The 19,593-nt window shown below is 44.5% G+C and overlaps 1 protein-coding gene across 3 annotated transcripts in view; it reads left to right on the top strand.

Moving 5' to 3' along the window:
• USH2A (usherin) overlaps nucleotides 1–19,593 on the top strand; it is a 1,021,568-nt gene that overhangs the window by 562,298 nt on the left and 439,677 nt on the right. For all 3 annotated transcript variants that reach the window (XM_056568336.1, XM_056568335.1, XM_056568334.1), the window contains one exon: nucleotides 12,947–13,126. In XM_056568336.1, the coding sequence (XP_056424311.1) occupies nucleotides 12,947–13,126 (180 nt within the window). The remainder of the gene's footprint in view (nucleotides 1–12,946; nucleotides 13,127–19,593) is intronic.

Raw genomic sequence — 19,593 nt, 5'->3', positions numbered from 1 at the left:
CCTTTGTACCCTCCCCTCGTGAACCACCTCCCTTTGGGACATTTTTTACCCCCCTTATGCATGGAACAGTTTTACTGGAGGTTCCGGACGATTTGCTGTTCCCGGAGCTGGACCTTCCAGGAGGTGTGGTCTGGAGTAAATCCTCGGTTGCTTTATATCTCTCAACGAGGTTTACAAGGTGCTCCGCATCTTTGGGGTCACCTTGTCCAACCTAGCGCTGGATCTCCGGGGGCAAAGAGCGACAAACTTGTTCAAAACCACCTTTTCCACCAGCTGTGCTGGAGTAGACTCCTCTGGTTGTAGCCCCTTTTTAACCAGGTGGACTAGGTCGTACATCTGGGAGCGTGCTGGTAGGTGATCAAAGAAGGTCCAATTATGCACAAGTCTGGCCCGAACATTGTTGTTCACCCCCAAACGAGCCAGGATCTCATCCTTTAATTTTGCGTAGTCCTGGGCATCTTGCTCGCCGAGGTCAAAATAGGCTTTCTGTGGTTCGCCGGTCAGGAAAGGTGCCACTACCTCAGCCCACTGTGCCATGGGTAATTTCTCTCGCTCTGCCACTCTTTCGAAGACCATGAGATAAGACTCAACATTATCGGTGAGCGTCATTTTCTGCATGGACGACTGTACAGCAGCACGAGTGGTGGGAAGCGAGCTTGGCGGCCTCTGCACATTTTGCGCCACAGCCAGGACTTGCTCTTGGAGTTGCTTGTTAATGTGCTGCTGCTGCCTTAATGCAAGCTGGTTAGCCTCTATCAGCAGGGCATTGGTTTCCGCCTGGGCACGCATGGCCTCCTCATGTACCTTCTGCTGGTTTGCTGTCATCAGCTGGAGGTTACTGTTAGCTTGGATAAGTTGTTTCAAAAGTTCATCCATCCTGGTTGTCTCTGATTGCTGCGCAGCTGCAGCTTTTATCCAGGACATAGATTTTCAACACTTTTTCCAAGTAGCCGTTGTCCTTAGCAACGGTTGCTGCAAATGTCCATTAACACGTGTATGTTTCTTTAAGAATCTCTTTGCCCGCATCCGACACCATATGTGAAAGGGACAGCATCAAATGTCGCTTGGCAGCCTGGGCTTCACAAGTAGAGACAGGGACACTGTAGGTAAAGTCCAAGTCCAGGCTGTGCCTGGGTTTATTTTAAGTGTCAGCACAACAATACAGCCTTAACATCAGGCCAAACATACAAAATAAATACCTGCTCGGCTGAGCTCTGACTAAACAAGGTACGACCCTAACTATACTAGTGACACACTAGGTGCCCCCGAACGTGAAACAAAACAGTAGAACATGGTTCTAGCATTCCAGCAGCCCCACACAGGCCTGTAGAGCCAGGTTTATGGAGCCTGCAATCAGCCTCACCTGGTATGTGGGAGTGACCTCCCACCCGGCACTTGGTCACTCCAGGAAAAACCGACCCGGATTAATCGGATTAATTCTACAACTAGAATGTGCCAGTAGCATAGTATCACTGACACACATAACTTCACCAAAACCCAGGCATTTCGGTAACACGTATCTGTACACAAGCTGCCTAAAGCAGCATAGGAGAGCATCCTAGGAGAAATATACATTCCCTCAATAACTCTGCCTGTCACTGTCTCACAATATATATATATATATATATATATATATATATATATATATATATATATCTACAGTCATGGCTGTAAATGTTGGCACCCCTGAAAATGAAGTATTTCTCACAGGAAAGGATTGCAGTAACACATGTTTTGCTATACACATGTTTATTCCCTTTGTGTTTGTGTATACCAAAAAAGGGAGGAAAAAAAAAGCAAATTGGACTCAATTATTGGCACCCTTAACTTAATTTTTGGTTGCACAACCTTTGGAAAAAATAACCAAAATCAGTCGCTTCCTTTAACCATCAATAAGCTTCTTACACCTCTCAGCCGGAATGTTGGACCACTCTTCCTTTGCAAACTGCTCCAGGTCTCTCTTATTGGAAGGCGTCTTTTCCCAACAGCTATTTTAAGATCTCTCCACAGGTGATCAATGGGATTTAGATCTGGACTCATTGCTGCCACTTCAGAACTCTCCAGCGCTTTGTTGCCATCCATTTCTGGGTACTTATTGACTGTTTGGGGTCATTGTCCTACTGGAAGACCCAAGATTTCAGATGCAAACCCAGCTTTCTGACACTGGGCTGCACAGTGTGATCCAAAATCCATTGGTAATCCTCAGATTTCATGATGCCTTGTACACATTCAAGGCCCCCAGTGCCAGAGGCAGCAAAACAACCCCAAAACATCATTAACCTCCCCACCATATTTCACTGTAGGTACTGTGTTCTTTTCTTTGTAGGCCTCATTCTGTTTTCGGTAAACAGTAGATTGATGTGCTTTACCAAAAAGCTCTATCTTGGTCTCACCTGTCCACAAGACACTTTCCCAGAAGGATTTTGGCTTACTCAAGTTAATTTTGGCAAAATGTAGTCTTGCTTTCTAATGTCTGTGTGTCAGCAGTGGGGTCCTCCTGGGTCTCCTCCATAGTGTTTCATTTCATTTAATTGTCGACGGATAGTTTGCGCTGACACTGATGCCCCCTGAGCCTGCAGGACAGCTTGAATATCTTTGGAACTTGTTTGGGGCTGCTTATCCACCATCTGGACTATCCTGCTTTGACACCTTTCATCAACTTTTGTCTTCCGTCCACGCCCAGGGAGATTGGCTACAGTGCCATGGGTTGCAAACTTCTTGATAATGTTGCGCACTGTGGACAAAGGCAAATCTAGATCTCTGGAGATGGACTTGTAACCTTGAGATTGTTGATATTTTTCCACAATTTTGGTTCTCAAGTCCTCAGACAGTTCTCTTCTCCTCTTTCTGTTGTCCAAGCTTAGTGTGGCACACACAGACACACAATGCAAAGACTAAGTGAACTTCTCTCCTTTTTATCTGCTCTCAGGTTTGATTTTTATATTGCCCACACCTGTTACTTGCCCCAGGTGAGTTCAAGCATGCGGCAGGAGTGCTGAACATAACAGAATGGTGAAGTAGTGCTGCATTTACTTGGAGTATATATATATGGCAGCATATATATGGAGTATATATATATGGCAAAAACTTACATGGCGATGCATTTACAAATTTAGGCATCATCAAAACAATTTGCTAAATTTTGGAATGAGCATCAGAATGGGAAAGAAAGGGGATTAAAGTGACTTTGAACATGGCTTGGTTGTCGGTGGCAGACAGGAGGGTCTCAGTATTTCAGAAACTTCTGAATATTTGGGATTTTCGCACACAACTATCTCTAGAGTTTACAGAGAATGGTGTAAAAAGGTAAAATATGCAGTGAGCAGCAGTTGTGTGGACCAAAATGTCAGAGAAGAATGGGCAGACTGGTTTGAGATGACAGAAAAGCTACAGTAACTCAAATAACTACTGGTTTCAACAAAGGCCTGCAGAATACCATCTCTGAACACACAACACATCCAACCTTAAAGCAGATGGGCTACAGCAGCAGAAGACCACACCGGGTGCAACTCATGTCAACTAAGAACAGGAAACTAAGGCTACAGTTCACACAGGCACCAAAACTGGTCAATGGAAGACTGGAAATATGTGGCCTGGTCTGATGAGTCTCATCCTTCTTTGTATCAGCAGTTAAGGCTGGTGGTGGTGTAGTGGTTTGGGGGACATTTTCTGGGCACACTTTGGGCCCCTTAGTACCAGTTGAACCTGGTATAAACCTGACAGCCTACCTGAGTATTGTTACTGACCATATCCATCCCTTTAGGACCACAGTGGACCCATCTTCTGATGATACTTCCAGCAGGATAATGCCTCATGTCACATGACATCATCTCATACAGGACAATGAGGTCACATGACGTCATCTCATACAGGACAATGAGGTCTCTGGACTCCAATGGCCTCCACAGTCACCAGATCTCATCCTATAGATCCCTGCTGGGATGTGGTGGAACCAGAGATTCTTATCATGGATCCAACAAATCTACAGCAACTGTGTGATGTCATCATGTCCATATGGAGGAACTGTGTGATGTCATCATGTCCATATGGAGAAACTGTGTGATGTCATCATGTCCATATGGAGGAATTATGTGATGTCATCATGTCCATATGGAGAACTGTGTGATGTCATCATGTCCATATGGAGAACTGTGTGATGTCATCATGCCCATATGGAGAACTGTGTGATGTCATCATGCCCATATGGAGGAACTGTGTGATGTCATCATGCCCATATGGGGGAACTGTGTGATGTCATCATGTCCATATGGAGGAACTGTGTGATGTCATCATGTCCATATGGAGGAACTGTGTGATGTCATCATGTCCATATGGAGCAAAATCTCTGAAGACTGTTTTCAGCATCTTGTAGAAAGTATGCCACAAAGAATGAAGGCAAACGGAGGTTCAACAAGGCATACCTCATAGATATAGATATATATCTATTTGTTGGCAGGAACCTGTGCTAAATTCTTAAATAAAGGAAATAAGGTAAATAAGGGAATTGGAAATTCGAACCTTGAAGGAAAAAACAAATGGCAGATATTTCTGAGCAGGGTGGCAAATGCTTACACAATATGAGGGTCCCCTTTTATTCATGTATTAACAATTACAAGTATAATACCAATAGATACCATTTCTATAAATTTAACAGAGGGCCCTACCAAAAAAATTGCTGTAGATTAGTGAATTACTGCACATTTTTTTTTTATATCAACATGCATAAATTCTGTGCGGAATTCAAAAACATCTTTTACCTACAACAAGACAAAAAGGTTCTCCCGCCGATTATTTTATTTCCTGCTCCTTCTGTGTTCGGGAATAAGAACCGCCTGTGCTACATTCCCCAAAGAACAATATAAAAGGCCTGTTTTGTGTACCGTTTTGTGAAGCATATGTGCCGGAGCGTTTAATATATGATAGGCAGTCTCTACTGACCTTGTTCAAAGCTTGCTCTGTCCCCTTTTTTATGCAATGAACACTTTGATGTCTTCTGCTGTGAAGCTCTTGTTACATTATGAGTTGACGGACTGATGATCGATTTGGTTTTAGGAAAAAAAAAATTTGAAAAAAGAAAAACATATAAAATATATATATATATATATATATATATACATATATATATATATATATATATATATATATATATATATATATATATTTTTTTTTTTTTTTTTTTTACAGAACGAGTGACAAGACCAACACTGTCCGCCCAGACAGTAGGGTGAATAATGTAGGAATCATAAGTTGTTTGTTTAATGTCGCATTGTTTTTGTAGAAAATAAAATTTCTGCCTCTTCCTCTGCGCCGCCCCGGCCGCCGATTGCCAGCCTGTCTTTCAAGCCATCAAATCGGCATTAAATGTTGCAAGTCTTTGCAGTGAGAGAACTTTCAAAAAAGTCAGGACCCATTTGCCAAACAGCCCTTGTAGAAAATGTATTCCGTTCTCGGCAAAATTTTCTTTCATTTCTCTCCACTGAGAACTATACTGATTTCTCCCAGTGGAATCTTCTGGAATTTATCGGTTCATGGTTGGCAGTCACAGATTAAGGTAAATGTCGATCTGTAATGACCCTCTACATGTTAGTATTGCAGTAAAGCCGGGCTTTTATGTCAAAGATATCGAAGAGGGAGCTATTACACATGACAGGGGTGATCAAGGGACTGCAATCCAAGGCAAGCATTATTAAATATTGACTAGTTCTGTGATTTATGTACAGCTAAAAGAAAAAAGTGACTTTTTAACTATTATATATTCTTCAGCTAGGAAAACCAGCCATTTATCTCCTGACGGCACTGAAGAACTGACTCCCTGCATATTTTAGTGGTGGGAAAGCTGATCTTAAGAATCGGGCGCGTTCTTTCATCTTAACAATCTAGTTTTGCTAATTTGTAGAGCAGGTAAACCCTGGAAATAAATGACGGGGGCCTGACAGGTGCTCCGGGCCGAGACGTGAAGGGGAAAATAATTGGCCAGAGGTTTTAAAGGGACCCTGTATCTTTAATGTGAGGCTTCGTTTACATATGCCTTGTTAATTCAGTTTTGAAGGTATCAGAGTTGCAGTGCGTTTGTGCCAGACTAAAAAAAAAAGGAAACATATAGAGCTTTTTATGTACACTTCTAACCTACTTAGCTTTGGTACTGGATTAACAAGAGATTTACCCCTAATGAAAATTTGACAAGTGACCTCCATGCAGGACTCTTTCAAATTGACTTGACTGCCAGAACGGGGCACTGTTTTCCCCACTCCCCGCATCCCATACAAACTCTTGCTCCATAGTGTTACTTGGAGAAGGTTGAAACTCTTAAAATGTCCACCAATGGATCTCAAGATCTTTTTATCGGTATGTGAGTTCAGGGTGCCCTGTTGTAGGAAAGGAAAGAAGAGTTTCATCCTTACCCTTCCACGGCTGTAAATGAGGTCAGTCCAGCTTTAAGTTCTCTTCACTGCTCACGGAGGCTTTTTTGCTACCAGCACTGGATCTTGTTGAATCTACTTGCAGATTCTTCTCCCTACTTTCTGTCATCAAGTCCCTCTGTGTCCTCTCTCTCTTATTGCTCTGCTGGAACTGAAAAATCTAAGATGGCCACAAGCACATGTCCACAAAACTCTTCTTTCCCCAGCTTTAGTCACTGCTCAGTTTTATTGTGCCATCTGCCAACTACTGAACAATTCTTGTAATTGCTGGATAATACACAGAAGGAATTATGAGGGTACCTTCTGCAGGGTATCCCAGCATACCTTCCAGCTAGTAGCAAGATCACATGACCCCAGGTCATCCAATCACTGCTTGCATTTATGTAACATACAAGCTCCCAGGCCAATCAGGAGACAGCATAGGGGTGGGTCTGATAAAAGAGGCTGATAAAAGCCTATCCACTGCATTGCGGCTTCCATCTTGGAGAGAGAAAACTCAGAGAGAGCAGTCCGCAGGAACTACTGATCCCAGAAAGCCTTTAAAAATCCAATAGAATTTGAAAGCAAGCTGAGCAAAGCACTGAGTAGTGGCCTGGCCTCAGACAATGACCTCATTACCGTGTCCAATTGGTGCACAACAAATTCCAGCAGTTTGACTGCAGAACGAGCCCGTAAAATCTATAACATTATAACACATATTATCGCATTATATCACATATTATCCCATTGTAATACCAGTGGGCTGCCCTGTATTTTGCGCCATGGCCATAACAAAGTTAGCAAGCTGGGATTTGTAGTGGTGAAACAGCTGGAGGTACCCTGTATATATGAGCTGAGGGCGGAAGTCAGCCCCCCAGCAGGCATCAGTGACGTTGTGCCTGCTGGGGAAGTCTGCCTGGTAAGTGAGCACATTACCAGGCAGACAAAAAGGCATTTCTCATATAGTTAAAAAAAAAAAATAAAGGCAGGGAGGGGGTAAGGGATAGATGGGCAATAGACAGGAACAGAAGAAAAAAAAGATGCTGGGAGCTACTCTTTAAAGCTGCTTCATTTAAGTGTTAAAAAAAAAACCTAAAAAATCCACTAGCACAGTGTGTTTTTAAACAAGCTGTTAGTTACCATGGGTTACTGCATGTCGCCAAAACTAAGTTTTAAAACCACTTAAAGGGTAGGGTCACACAGGAGCACATCTTCAGTTTCTTTGATACTGCGGATGTGCTGCTGGCAGTCACAGAACTCCCTGCTGCCATAGCTCTGCGTGTCCGTTCGTGGCTGCCGGCGTGAAATCCGCAGATACAAGCAGACACACAGAGCTATGGCAGCAGCAGGGTGGTCGCTCTGCTGTGGATCTGTGACGGCTGGCAATTCATCCGCAGCACCAAATATACTGCGGATGTGCTCCCGTGTGACCCTACCCTAAAACTACTTAAATACATCACTAGCAATGTTATAGAGGGCTTTAGAGCTCTTAGGCAGTGTTAAACACGTTTTGAGGCTTATTTTATTGCTAGTTTGCAAAGAACATGTTCTCCACAAACTTTTCCAAAACGTTTGCTGAGCCCGCCGAGCCAAACTTTTGAAAAGTTTGCTCATCTCTTTTCTGGACTATTATGTTCTAAATGAAATGGATCTAACTGTAAAAGGATATCCCATTATTAAAGGAATTATTGGGGACTAGTAAACTGATATTTAATACAATATTATTTCAGTGTCTGGAATTGCATTGCAGTCCCATTTAAAATAATGTCAGGCACCCCTAATCCAAATCCTGGATTGCGATCAGCACCTTCAAAAGGTTCCGCTTTTTCCTCCTGCTCCTTCTGCACTTGTATGGGAGAAGATTCTAGCCTCTCTTTGGACCTTGGACCTTGCAGTTCACTTCCTCTTCCACTCCAGTACCCCAAAGGGGTAATATGCCTGTTTTTACATCTATCTGGTGAGCACCAAATTTAAAGAATCTACGTCACACAGTCCTGGTTGGGACTTTGGTGTCTGGAATAGTACACGAGGTGCTGTCCTCTCTCTCCCCTCCTTTTTTCTCTTTCCCTCTACAGGTTTACATTCATTTGGGGTGACATTTGACCTCTGTTCTCAGGATTAGTGGGGGTCCCAGCAGTCGGACCCCAAGCACACTGTCACGCCAATCATTTGGGGTGACATATGATCTCTGTTCTCAGGATCAGCACGTTGACCCTATGCATGCTGCCACTTCTATAATTCGGGGGACATTTGACCTCTGTTCTTAGGATCAGTGAGGGTCCCAGCAGTCAGATCACATGCATGCTGTCACACATTTGACCTCTGGTCCCAGAATCAGCGAGGGGTCCCATGATCCGCTCCTCTGAATAGAACTAATATTTGGCATTTGCCTTTATATGGCCGATAAGGTCTCAATGCAAATCCTCAACACATAAAAACGAATGTGATCCATTGAACATATCTGTAGTAAAACATAACAGGTTGTGGAAAGAGTTAAACTATACCATCTGCTTACCATTCACACTAGGACGTATTTTATTCCCATAAATCAGCGGCAGGCGCACTTCTATTATTCTCTCAGGTCAGCCAGTCCAATTAAAATCAATACGAGAGCAAGTGACACGATCAATCTAGATATTTGATTATGGATTTCCGCCTTTAAGTCAGCTTTGGCTACCTTTTCGGAGAACTTCCCCTGAGAGTCCAAAAATCTTTGTTGGCATCCATGAATGATGAACACCAATTGAAAAGTGAGATAATCTGCATTTGCATAATGCCTGTGTGCTCAGTAACGGGGCATTGCAGCAAGACTTTCTAAGATGGAATTGTCTCAAGCGTGTTATATCTTATGAAAAAATATAGGTATTGCTAAAAACGGCATTAGCCTAAAACCCCCTGGCATGGAAGATTTCAATTGGATTTTGTTTGCTGTGCTAGTTTAACCCACTGGCATAAGAAACAGAACAACTGTGGAACGCACCGTACTGGATGCAATGGTGCCTGGACTGTAGTCTGCAAATCCTTTGCATTGCCTATGGGGTATAGATTTTGAAGAGGTAACCCTTATCCACTATATAGGGCTGTGTTTCCCAACCAGGGTGCCTCCAGCTGTTGCAAACCTACAACTCTCAGCATGCCCGGACAGCCTTTGGCTGTCCGGGCATGTTGGGAGTTGTAGGTTTGCAACTGCTGGAGGCACTCTAGTTTGGAAACACTACTGGGACCCCACTAATCCTGAGAAGAGAGGTCAAATGTCCCTCAGTGAATAGAGTGACAGCATGCATGTGGTCTGACTGCTGGGACCCCCACTGATCCTGAGAAGAGAGGTCAAATGTCCCCCAGTGAATAGAGTGACAGCATGCATGTGGTCTGACTGCTGGGACCCCCACTGATCGTGAGAACAGAGTGCAAATGTCCCCCAAACGAATGGTGGTGAGAGCATGCACACTAGTTGGGGAACACTGCCCTATATAGTGAACAGCATGCATAGGGTCTGACTGCTGGGACCATCACTGATCCTGAGAACAGTAGTCAAATGTCCCCCAAATGATTACGGTGACAGAATGCATGGGGTCTAACTGTTGGGACCACCACTGATGCAGAAAACAAAAATCAAATGTCCCCGAAATAAATGGGGTGACAGTGTGCACCCTGGCTGAGAGATTCAGCCCAATATAGTTGACAGCATGCATGGGGTCTGGCTGCTAGGACCCCTGCTGATCCTGGGAACAGAGGTCAAATTTCCCCCAAATGAATAGGGTGACAGCATGCATGGGGTCCAACTGCTGGGACCCCCACTGATCCTGAAAACAGAGGTCAAATGCCACCTGAATGACTGGGGTAACAGTGTGTATGGGGTCTGACTGCTGGGACAGCTGCTGATGCTGGGAACAAAGGTCATATGTCCCACGAATGATTGGGGTGACAGCGTGCATGGGGTCTGACTGCTAGGGCCCCCGCTGATCCTGGGAACAGAGGTCAAATGTCCCCCCGAATGAATGGGATGACATCGTGCACCCTGATTGGAAACACTGGTATTGATAGAGAACATAGGTCAAATGTCCCCGAAATGAATTGAAGGACAGCACACATGCACAACCAGCGCTCCATTCAAACACTTTCGGGCTTATGAACATTGCCAAGTGCTTAACAGGGCAATGTCCAGAAGCCCAATAAAGAATGACTAATTGCTTTTTTTATTGCTCCATGGTCCAGTTCTAATGCTCATTGAAGTCCCTTTTGGCAGTTGACAGGGATCAGCAAGGGTGCTCTTACCAGTCTGTGGCTACTCAGTCCCATATACAGCAAGCTGTGATGCTGTGTGTGATCTGACTCCTTTCTATCATAGCCACCAGGAACATTTTCAGCAATTTTTACAGCAGCTCTTCTGTAGGATCAGACCACTACAAACATACATCAATGAGTCTTTGGTGTCCATAACATTGCTATTAATTCACAGGTTGTCCTCCTTTGGAGCACTCCCAGTAGGTACTAACTACTACATACCAGGAACATACCTAGTCGTCTACATATTATCGGTCACCTGTGCTCAATATATCCCGCCTCCTGACAGTCGCCATTGTTACCAGATAATCCATGTTAGGCTGGGTTCACACCCCATTTTGTTAATACGGGGACAGCTGGGGTACGGGAGCGCCCGGTGGTATACTACTGTTTTGGATACGGGAGCGCCCGGTGGTATACTACGGTTTTAGGTCCGGTCAAAAAAACGGATACAAGGCAAAAATGAGCTGAGCGGAGACACTATCTGACTCAGGTCGGCTCATTCAAATGAATGAGATGCGGGCCGGGTTCGGCTGGGGTACTGGACCGCCCAGTTTTCACTCTCCCCAGCCGGATCTGGTCCCTGTATTAACAAAACATGGCGTGAACCCAGCCTTATTTAGTCAGAGGTTTTAATGCTTTAGCTGATTGATGTATTACCATGACCAGATTGGTCAATGATTTTGATAGACATAATTAAAGGGGTGTTTTGGTAACAGAAAAGAGTTTCTAAATAACTCTGACATATGTAGGTTAATAATATAGTGTTATCACAAATTTTACCGGCTTCAGCATGTTTTTTCTTGATTCCCCCCTGTAAGGAAGTTGTGCAGTCCTCTCATTGTTAATGTGGTATTGTCTTAACAGCTCATAGCTCCTCCCTCTCTCCCCTGACAAAACATTTGTTTGAATTCTGTCTTTGAGCTTTAGCCCCACCCCCTGAGTGATGTCATCACCTCTGACTAGCCCCTTCAGCCTACATCCCCATCTCTGTTGTCATACACACAAATGCATATAAAACTTTACTGGAACATTTAGAATTATGTGTGATTACAGCATAATGCCTCAAACTTTGCCACAGGCAGAGGAGCAGACAGGGAATGAATACAGCAGCTTTTGCAGACTTGCTGTTTGGAGAGAGAGTCTGTGTAAAGCGATGTTCTAGAGCAGCTCTGGGTGGAAAATTGGCTGAAGTGCTGCGAGAGGAGACTAGGCAGGGTGGCGGGGGGCTGTGATGAAGAGCTGAGGGAAGGCAATACATGGGAATTGCAGCACTGAGCAACTGTTCAAATAGGAAGCACAATAATTAAGACCTAATGATATAGGAAGAGACCCACAGACACACAAAACACATTTTTGGTGGTTTCAGAACCCTGACGTCAGAGTACTTCTTTAAAGAGGTACACCGACCCTAGACATCTTATCCCCTATACAAATGAATGGAGGGGGCGTGATGGCTGTGGTCGCCAGTCATCTGGCACGGAGCAGAGTTCGCTCCGTGCACTGGATGACTGGGGTGCCTGCAGCGGAGATCGCAGGGGTCACCAGCAGCCGGACCCCCGCGATAGGACATCTTATCCCCTATCCTTTGGAGAGGTAATAAGATGTCTAGGGACGGAGAACCCTGTAAGTACTAGGCCATGAAATGCATAACGCAACAGTATTGAGTCTTTATGATACAATGATGTCAGTACTTTTCCCAATATAGCTGTATTACTCTTCAGAAGGTCAGTTCTGGCAGATGATGCGCCATTGACGTACAACGCACAGTAACCCTTTATTAGCCTATGAAATCAATGGTTGACTTTTTACGTAACTTACAGTATATGCAAATCTGCCAGGCAATCTAATCTAGCAACAATAGACAGAAAGTCATATAAGGAACGACTGGGGAAATGTGTGCAGAAAAAACTCTTTAGGCCAGTGGTCTCCAAACGGTAGACCTCCATATGTTGCAAAACTACAACTTCCAGTATGCAGGGACAGCTAACGGCTGTCCGGGCATGCTGGAAGTTGTAGTTTTGTAACATCTGGAGGAACACAGTTTGGAGACCACTACTTTAGGCCATAAGAATGGAGAAATTAGGTGAAAGAGAAATGAGGTGATAGTTGAGGAACAGTATAGGCCAGAATGCTTCCCCCTGTGGCATGGGGTTCACCTTGCAGCCAGTACAGTTTTAGATGTGGTTGCCAATAGATGGTATATTGTTTTTATATTGGATATTGTTCTTGTATAACTCATTATGTTTTTATTTCCGTAACAGGTGATGATATCCTCAGTATCACCAATTCAAGCCGGATCCTCTATCAGAGCCAAGAGAGTGATGAATGGGTCTTGGTGGACGGTCTTGTCCCCTTCTCTACATACACCGTCAGAGTCAACGCATCCAATAGCCAAGGTCGTGTTTCTAGTGCCCCCATTATAATCACAATGCCCCCTGGAGGTAGGTACCACAGTGCCGATGCATCGTTGTATGAGTTATTTTGTTTATTAAACACTTTTTAAACTGTGAAATAATAATAGGAAGCATTCCAGTGATTGTAATTGCCTCTGTCCAATCGTCAGATCTTCTTCCTGCTTCTTTGTTCGCTCCAGGACCTGCTCGTTCAGCCAATCACTAGCAGAGACTAGACACCACTGCAGTGATTGGTTGAACTGGCATGTCCTTAACAGAGCACTCTTTTGAAAACAGGAAAAAGATGGGAAGAAGATCGGGGGACAAGACGGAGCCTGGTGGGAGCTGCAGGGGACCAGCGGGGGCACAGGGGCTAGGATGGTACAGTCTTTTACTATTTTTTTCCCAGCCTCACCCAAGGTTTGACGGTACATGGCCCCATCCAGTATCCCTTTGATGCTATGAAGTTGTCCTTACCCCTTTGCAGGAAAATACCCCCAAAGAATGTATCCTACTCCATGTTTGACAGTGGAGATTGTGTTCTTGCTGGGGCTGCTGTCACACATGGGCAGCATTCCTCCTCCTCCAAACATGATGAGTTGAGCTGATACCAAAGAGCTTGATTTTGGTCTCATCTGACCTCAACATTTTCATCCAGTTTTTCTCAGAATCATTCAGATATTCATTGGCAAACTTCAGAAGGGCGTGCACATAAGCTTTCTTAAGTTGTAGGACCTTGCGGGAGCTATTGCCCTTTGTTTTCTTGGTGACTATGGTCCCAGCTGCCCTCAGATCATTGACAAGATCCTCCCGTGTACTTCTGAGCTAATTTCTCATCGTTCTCATTATCATTGAAACTCCACGTGGTGAGATCTTACATAGAGCCCCTGACCAAAGGAGATTGACAATTATTTTGTGTTCCTTCCATTTGCCAATTATGGTACCAGGTGTTGTAAACTTCTCCCCAAGCTGCTTGTCGATGGTCTTGTAGTTTATTCCAGCCTTGTGTAGGTCAACAATCTTGTCCTTGGACAGCTCTTTGATCTTGCCCATGGTGATGAGTTTTGAAACTGATTGATTGACAAGTGTCATTTATACAGGTAACAGATTTTCACCTGTATAAAAGACATCTGGGAGCCAGAAATCTTGCTGATTGATAGGGGATTGAATAGGGGGTCCTGGCTTGGCAGCCGAAGAAGATGGTCGCATAGCCCTGCTGCTCTTCAGTAACAACAGCACACAGTGACCAGCAGCAACCTACTGACCATTTTGAGATACTTTTGATGCCCACACATCCCTGAACAGCATGTCATCAAGGGGGAGAGGGAAGTCTGCAGCTAAACCAAAAAAGCTAACAGATTCTTTCGGGCCTACAGCGGGCCCATGCTCCAAGATGGCGCTGCTCCCTCACAGCACGTCGTATCTCCAGTACACACCGCAGGCGATCATAGGCAGAGAGGCTCCCCACCTCTCTCACTTTTACATAAACCGACCATTAAAATTACAGACTGATAATTTCTTTGTCAGTGGGCAAATGTACAAATCAGCATGGAATCAAATAATTTTTTCTTTCACTGTAGATGCAATACTACAACTCCTTGCTTGCCCGGACAGCCAAAGGCTGGTCCCAGGGTTTCCTGCAGCTGGACCCCCAGCAATCAACAAGTGTGTGTGTGTATATATATATATATTATATATATATATATATATATATATATATATATATATATATATATATATATACAATCATGGCCGTAAATGTTGGCACCCCTTTTCAAGAAGTATTTCTCACAGAAAAGGATTGCAGTAACACATTTTGATATACACATGTTTATTCCCTTTGTGTGTATTGGAACTAAACCAAAAAGGGAGAAAAAAAAGCAAATTGGACATAATGTCACATCATGTGTCACACATGTGATGCTCCTTTAAACTCACCTGGGGCAATAACAGGTGTGGGCAATATAAAAATAACACTTGATAGCAGATAAAAAGGAGATAAGTTCACTTAGTCTTTGCATTGTGTGTCTGTGTGTGCCACACTTAGCATGGACAACAGAGAGAGAAGAGGACTTGAGAACCAAAATTGTGGAAAAATATCAACAATCTCAAGGTTACAAGTCCATCTCCAGAGATCTAGATTTGCCTTTGTCCACAGTGCGCAACATTATCAAGAAGTTTGCAACCTATGGCACTGTAGCTAATCTCCCTGGGCGTGGATGGAAGAGAAAAATTGATGAAAGGTGTAAAAGCAGGAAAGTCCGGATGGTGGATAAGCAGCCCCAAACAAGTTCCAAAGATATTCAAGCTGTCCTGCAGGCTCAGGGAGCATCAGTGTCAGCGCAAACTATCTGTCGACATTTAAATGAAATGAAAAGCTATGATAGGAGACCCAGGAGGACCCCACTGCTGACACAGATATATAAAAAAGCAAGTCTACATTTTGCCAAAATGAACTTGAGTAAGCCAAAATCCTTCTGGGAAAACATCTTGTGGACAGATGAGACAAATATAGAGCTCTCTGGTAAAGTACATAATTCTACTATTTACCAAAAACGGAATGAGGCCTACAAAGAAAAGAACACAGTTCCTACAGTGAAATATGGGGGAGGTTCAATGATGTCTTGGTTTTTTATTTGCTACCTCTGGCACTGGGTGCCTTGAATGTGTGCAGGGCATCATGAAATCTGAGGATTACCAACGGAGTTTGGATCCCACTGTGCGGCCCAGTGTCAGAAAGCTGGGTTTGCATCCGAGATCTTGGGTCTGTCAGGATTCGGCAGGCTGGAGGTGGATCCTCTGTGCCAGAGAGGGTTTGGCGTGGACCGTGTCGGTGGACCGGTTCTAAGTTGCTACTGGTATTCACCAGAGCCCGCCGCAAAGCGGGATGGTCTTGCAGCGGCGGTAGCAACCAGGTCGTAACCACCAGCAACGGCTCAACCTCTCTGACTGCTGAGATAGGCGCGGTACAAGGGATAGACAAGAGCAGAGTCGAACGTAGCAAAAGGTCAGGGCAGGCAGCAAGGATCATAGTCAGGGGCAACAGCAAGAGGTCTGGAACACTGGCTAGGGATACACAAGGAAACGCTTTCACTGGCACAATGGCAACAAGATCCGGCAAGGAAGTGCAGGGGAAGTGAGGTATAAGTAGGGAAGTGCACAGGTGAACATACTAATTAAAAGCCATGCGCCAATCAGTGGCGCACCGGCCCTTTAAATCGCAAAGATCCGGCGCGCGCACGCCCTAGGGAGCGGGGCTGCGCGCGCCGGGACAGAACAGACGGGGAGCGGGTCTGGTAAGCGTGTCGGGATGCGCATCGCGAGCGAGCGCGTCCCGCATCGCGAATCGCATCCCGGCTAGGGACATTATCGCAGCGCACCCGGTCAGCGGGTCTGACCGGGTCGCTGCGAGTAGGAGAGCGCTGTGAGCGCTCCGGTGAGGAGCGGGGACCCGGAGCGCTCGGCGTAACAGGGTCTTCCAGCAGGACAATGACCCCAAATGTATGTCAAAAAGCACCCAGAAATGGATGGCAACAAAGTGCTGGAGAGTTCTGAAGTGGCCAACAATGAGTCCAGATCTAAATCCCATTGAACACCTGTGGAGAGATCTTAAAATTGCTGTTGGGAAAAGGCACCTTCCAAAAAGAGAGACCTGGGGCAGTTTTTAAAGGAAGAGTGGTCCAACATTCCGGCTGAGAGGTGTAAGAAGCTTATTGATGGTTATAGGAAACAAATAATTTCATTTATTTTTTCCAAAGGGTGTGCAACCAAATATTAAGTTAATAGTGCCAATAATTTTGTCCAGCCCATTTTTGGAGTTTGGTGACATTATGTCCAATTTGTTTTTTTTTCCTCCCTTTTTTTGTTTAGTTCAAATACACACAAAGGGAATAAACATGTGTACAGCAAAACATGTGTTACTGCAATCCTTTTCTGTGAGAAATACTTCATTCTCTTGAAAAATTTCAGGGGTGCCAACATTTACAGCCATGACTTGTATATATACATTTATATGTTACACATATACTGTAAATGTATTAAGAAATGTTATTTATTGACTCCCTGACTATGATGAAGCCGAACGCACAGACGTTGCACTTATGCCAACCTTGGTTGTAGATGATTATGAACTTCCGCGGATTAGATCTACTCACCTTACAAAGTGCGTTGGTAGAATTTGCAGCCATCAGCATCCACCAGCAATTAGCTCTATAATTTGAGGGAAATATCACTTTACTGTGTTATTTAACATGGCTGAGTATATAGCTATATATCATTATGCAAAGCTTGCATCATTCTGTGATAGCATTTGATTTGTACATAGTATACAATATCAATGGAAGATTCCAGTCAGATCTGGTAGTAAAGGAAAACTGTCAGCCTGTTCACCCACACTAAACCCAATACACTGGGTTATAGTGCGGGTAAACAGGAGTCTCTTACTTATTTTCGTCAACTGGCCGCTGAGATATCTTGTTCTGAAGTTCCGTGATTTCTAATGAGAATAAGCGCACTGAAGGCGTCTCCCCCACTGGCTGGCCGCCTCTTGCTCCTGTAGTAAGGCTCCTGAGCCCAGCCCTCCACTATGCATATGCATTGGATTCAACTCTACGTCCTAGTTTGGAGTCCCACATCACATGATCGCAGCGCTCTTTCTTAAGAGCGCATGCACCGCTATATTTTCCCCAGCTCTTACGTCCTGATGACGTGAGAGCTGGGGAACGTGAGAGCTGAGGAAAATATAGCAGCGCACGTGCTCTTCAGACAGAGCGCTGCGATCATGTGATGTGGGACTCCACACTAGGATGTAGAGTTGAATCCAATGCATATGCATAGTGGAGGGGTGGGCTTTGGAGCCTTACTACAGGAGCGAGAGGTGGCCAGCCGGCAAGCGAGATGCCTTCAGTGCGCTTATTCTCATTAGAAATCCCAGAACAAGGTAACTAGGCGGCCGGTTGACGAAAATAAGTAAGTGACACCTCGTTTGAATCCTGTTCACCCACACTACAACCCGGTCAATTGAGTTTAGTGTGGATGAACAGACTGACAGTTTTCCTTTAAAGGGATAGCTATCACGCCCCCTCCCGTAGGCTTGCATTGAGGGGCGGAGCATGACGTCACCCGGGGGCGGGGGCGTGACGTCACACGCCACCGGCCATGTGGTCGACCATAATCAGACCCGGAGCGAACACGCTCCGGGGACTGATTACAAACGGGGTGCCGAGTGCATGATCCCGGGCGTCCCCAGCTGGGGACTCCCGCGATCAGGCATCTTATCCCCTACCCTTTGGATAGGGGATAAGATGTGTAAGCACCGGAGTACCCCTTTAAAGGGGTATTTACTTTCCAGGTATTATGATATATGCATACAAGATGAGTAAGAAATGCCTGGGATTCTTGGGGGAGATTTATCGAAACCTGTGTAGAGGAAGAATGGTGCAGTTGCCCATAGCAACCAATCAGATTTCTTCTTTCATTTTAAAAAAGGCATTTGAAAAATTATAGAAGTTATTTGATTGGATGTTATGGACAACTGCACCATTCTTCCTCTACACAGGTTTTGATACATCTCCCGCCTTGTCTTTAAGGAGAATGGTATTCTGTGCAATTTTCAGTGTCCATCAGCTGGCCAGAATTTACTATGTAATAAATTCCAGCTAATTTTAATGTGCAATATTATGTTGCCGTTTGGCACACAAAACTGCGCACCTGGGGTGCATGGTATACTTTTCAAGGAGAGCTATGGTAAATAAAGGATAAAGTCACAAATACAGTGGGGCAAAAAAGTATTTACCGTAGTCAGCCACCAATTGTGCTTGTTCTCCCACTTAAAAAGATGAGAGGCCTGTAATTTTCATCATAGATATACCTCAACTATGAGAGACAGAATGAGAAAAAAATCCATAAAATCACATTGTCTGATTTTTAAAGAATTTATTTGCAAATTATGGTGGAAAATAAGTATTTGGTCAATAAAAAAAAGTTCATCTCAATACTTTGTTATATCCCCTTTGTTGGCAATGACAGAGGTCAAACATTTTCTGTAAGTCTTCACAAGGTTTTCACACACTGTTGCTGGTATTTTGGCCCCTTCCTCCATGCAGATCTCCTCTAGAGCAGTGATGTTTTGGGGCTGTCACTGGGCAACATGGACTTTCAACTTCCTCCAAAGGTTTTCTATGGGGTTGAGATCTGAAGACTGGCTAGGCCACTCCAGGATCTTGAAATGCTTCTTTCAAAGCCACTCCTTCATTGCCCGGGCGGTGTGTTTGGGTTCATTGTCATGCTGAAAGACCCAGCCACGTTTTATCTTCAAGGCCCTTGCTGATGAAAGGAGGTTTTCACTCAAAATCTCACGATACATGGCCCCATTTATTCTTTCCTTTACACGGATCAGTCGTCTTGGTCCCTTTGCTGAAAAACAGCCCCAAAGCATGATGTTTCCACCCCCATGCTTCATAGTATGTGCAAATCAGTATTCTTTCTCCTCTAAACACAACGAGTTGAGTTTTTAC

Source organism: Hyla sarda, chromosome 3 (assembly GCF_029499605.1).
Source record: "Hyla sarda isolate aHylSar1 chromosome 3, aHylSar1.hap1, whole genome shotgun sequence".
NCBI classification, from domain to species: domain Eukaryota; kingdom Metazoa; phylum Chordata; class Amphibia; order Anura; family Hylidae; genus Hyla; species Hyla sarda.
The sequence above is the reverse complement of the archived record's forward strand: the minus strand, read 5'-3'. Positions and strand labels throughout refer to the sequence as shown.